General features: G+C 48.9%; 1 protein-coding gene across 1 annotated transcript in view; it reads left to right on the forward strand.

The window, feature by feature from the left end:
• The window catches only part of trim33l (tripartite motif containing 33, like), a 26,052-nt gene that overhangs the window by 20,941 nt on the left and 1,562 nt on the right, over window positions 1-3,549 (forward strand). The window contains exon 11 of the mRNA XM_046045506.1: window positions 2,518-2,574. Within this exon, the coding sequence (XP_045901462.1) occupies window positions 2,518-2,574 (57 nt within the window). The remainder of the gene's footprint in view (window positions 1-2,517; window positions 2,575-3,549) is intronic.

The following is a 3,549-nucleotide window of genomic DNA, read 5'->3' on the forward strand; positions in this document are numbered from 1 at the left end:
CTTAAACCTGCGTCCTCTCTAGCGGCCAGCAGGGGGCGACTTAAACCTGCGTCCTCTCTAGCGGCCAGCAGGGGGCGCCTTAAACCTGCGTCCTCTCTAGCGGCCAGCAGGGGGCGCCTTAAACCTGCGTCCTCTCTAGCGGCCAGCAGGGGGTGCCTTAAACCTGCGTCCTCTCTAGCGGCCAGCAGGGGGCGACTTAAACCTGCGTCCTCTCTAGCGGCCAGCAGGGGGCGCCTTAAACCTGCGTCCTCTCCAGCAGCCAGCAGGGGGCGACTCCAGCGGCTGCAGAAAGAAGTGTGATTTTTTAGAAGTCTGTGAGAAAATGTTTCTAGCTGATTTATTCCCTCAGTAAACACTTTCCTGATGAGTTTCTGGTCTCAGTCGATAGTTTCAAGTCTTCTTCAACACAGCATGATGTTCATTTAGTAAATTATGGTCCCATTTAGAGGAACAGAGACCAGGAAGCAGGGGAGGCTTTAGGGCGGGGCTACAAGCTGATTGACAGGTTGCTACCATGGCGACCTGTCAATCAGGTGACTCGTGTTCGCTGCACTGTGTACATTTAACCGGCGGTGCTGAAAAAGCTCATCAGGAGTCGGCTGCTCATTTTTCACTGAGTGCGTTTTGTTTTCAGCCTGTTTGTCGCTAACTAAAATTAGCATCCCAGCTAATATCACAGATAATGTGAACTACAGATGCACCTCGCTAACCAAGCTAGCTAGCTCCACCCTCTTGTACAAATCTGATCACGTCTGGTTCCAAAAAAACAAGATGGCGACGGCCAAAATGCCAAACTGGAGGCTTCAGAACGACGGTCCACAAACCAACGGGGGACGTCACGGCGGCTCCGCCCACTTCTGTTGTACCGTCTGTGGTTTAACACCATGTGCTCGAGCACTCAAAGTGTCTGTACGGCTCTGGGTGAAGGAGAACATAGCATGACTGGAAAAAGTGACGTTTGTGCAGGAGACTGAGAGACAAACATCATTATAACATTTCCCACCGTGAGCAAATCCTGCAAACTCAATTCCAGATCCCGTTGATCCGCTTCACGTTTCAGAGACCCTTCAGATCAGAGGACACTGTTTCAGCTGTGCAACAAACGCCAGATCAGCTGGGTCAGATCCAGATTAAAAAGCCTCCTGTACAGACGGCAGCTGTATATTTTAATGTTGTTATATTTAATTTGACCTCTTTGTTATCTCTGTTTAGATCTCTGTGCTTTGCTTGGACGCTGCTGTAACTTTATCATCATCAATCAGATGGAAACTTTGGTTATAAGCTCCACATGGATGGTGTCCAGTAAAAAGTCTTGGGCCAGATGGATAAAGTCTCTTTACTGAGAATAAAAAGGTTGGGAAAGAACCTTTTTATTCTCAGTAAAATTAGACACCAGTCAGCCGCTCAGAGGCAAACAGTCTTTTGAAAGAGCAGAGTTACGTCTCAGCCGGCCTCAAGACAAACTGAAGGAGAGCAGTGGTGAAGTAAAGACAGCCTGTGGCTCCTCCCTTCTTCAGGCAGTGACCTCACTTCTGCAGGTGTCTCTGTAATTTGCTATGTGGCACCATCTGGTGGCCCCGAGAGGTTCTGCAGCCAGGGGACAAGTTTATTTATCATGAAACAGCACAATGTTTAATGAACAGAAGTTTGTAGTCTCTTCCTGCTGCACACAGATCTGATCACATAACTAACTAAATATCATAACTTATAAAATAGAGCAGTTATTTACAGACGTGTGTCCACGTGATTTGCATCTGCGAGACTAAACAGCAGCGACAAGATGAAGCCGTGTTTCATGTTCACGTTAAAGAGTCTGACCTGTGGGAAACACAGAATCAGGGTATCAGTACTCCATGACTTTAAGGCCCTTAGTGTCCAAACGTCTCCAGTACTCACCGCCTCTTTTTTTTCTCCCGCACGCCGCCTGTCAGCCTCTCTCGTGTTCGTCACTGTGACAACTTTAAGACCACACGTCTGACTCTCCATCGCTTCCATCTTCTGAAATCCTTTAACGCTTCACGTCACGTGTCGGCGATCGCTCGCTGCGCTCCGTCCCAGAGCATCCGGATATCAGACGCAGTCCGACATCAGCTGGACGAGCAGCTTTCTGTTTGTTTCTGCAGACTCTTCACTTTAGTGACTCGTTCCGCGTTTTCTTCTTCTTCCCGTCGTCTTTTTGGAGGTTTGAAACTCACCGCTAAAGATGGGCTACTTCCGCCTCCTCCTCCACAGCTGACTGCGGTCGCTGAACTATCTGTCGCCGCCTCCTCTCTCAGCTGCTGAGCTCTCGTCCTTCCTCTGATTGTAACGTGAGGACGACCTGATCAGGACGAGGAGCCGTCTGATACAAGTGTCCAATATTTTTGTACGATTCTTATTTCAAACAACAAAAAGAGAATCGATCACATGTTCATGATAACAATAAAACTGATAATTACCCATCAGCAGTAACTGATGTGGAGTTAACGCGCAGCGGGAAGCCGACTCTCTAAGCTGCGGTGTGTTTGTGTGTTGCAGAGGTGTGAGAGTCTGCTGCTGCACCTGAAGGTGGAGGGATGCCAACGACTTTCTGAGGTCAGTTCATCTGCAGCTGCAATAATCCAGTTTATTCTGTTGATTCTGATTCTCTCTTTCTCTGTACTTCTGCACTTTGACACAAACTGTGAACGGGAAACGGACTAACAGCCGTCCAGCCAGCAGCCGCTTTACAGACGTGTGAGCTGGGAAACAAAAGTAAAAGGTGGAACGAGATGAAGAGAGCAGCTCTTCACGGGCTCAGACGTTACCGTGGTGCTTCTTTTACTGGAGCACATGAGTCTGCAGCTCAGGGCTGCTGCACAAAACCACCGGCCAAAATAATAAAAATCTGTTAACGGAGATAAAAAGGAATCCAGAGAAGAGGCCAGAGTGAACTTTGAAGCAACATTATGTTATTGCTATTAAATGTACTTAAAACAGAACAAAACAGTTTTATAAACTTACAAGATGCTTTTTAATCTTTCAACTGAAACCTCATCAGACTGCTTCTTCTGGCCTCCTGGTTCTGACAGGGTCCTGGTTCTGTCAGGGTCCTGGTTCTCATGGTTCTGTCAGGTTCCTGGTTCTGTCAGGGTCCTGGTTCTCATGGTTCTGTCAGGTTCCTGGTTCTGTCAGGGTCCTGGTTCTCATGGTTCTGTCAGGGTCCTGGTTCTGTCAGGGTCCTGGTTCTCATGGTTCTGTCAGGGTCCTGGTTCTGTCAGGGTCCTGGTTCTCATGGTTCTGACAGGTTCCTGGTTCTGACAGGTTCCTGGTTCTGTCAGGGTCCTGGTTCTGTCAGGGTCCTGGTTCTCATGGTTCTGTCAGGTTCCTGGTTCTGTCAGGGTCCTGGTTCTGTCAGGGTCCTGGTTCTCATGGTTCTGTCAGGATCCTGGTTCTGTCGGGGTCCTGGTTCTGTCGGGGTCCTGGTTCTCATGGTTCTGACAGAGTCCTGGTTCTGTCAGGGTCCTGGTTCTGACAGAGTCCTGGACAGCAGGACCAACAGAAGCTCTGGCAGCGTGTCAGACTCTGTCT

This window comes from Micropterus dolomieu, linkage group LG03 (genome assembly GCF_021292245.1).
Source record: "Micropterus dolomieu isolate WLL.071019.BEF.003 ecotype Adirondacks linkage group LG03, ASM2129224v1, whole genome shotgun sequence".
Taxonomy (NCBI): Eukaryota; Metazoa; Chordata; class Actinopteri; order Centrarchiformes; family Centrarchidae; genus Micropterus; species Micropterus dolomieu.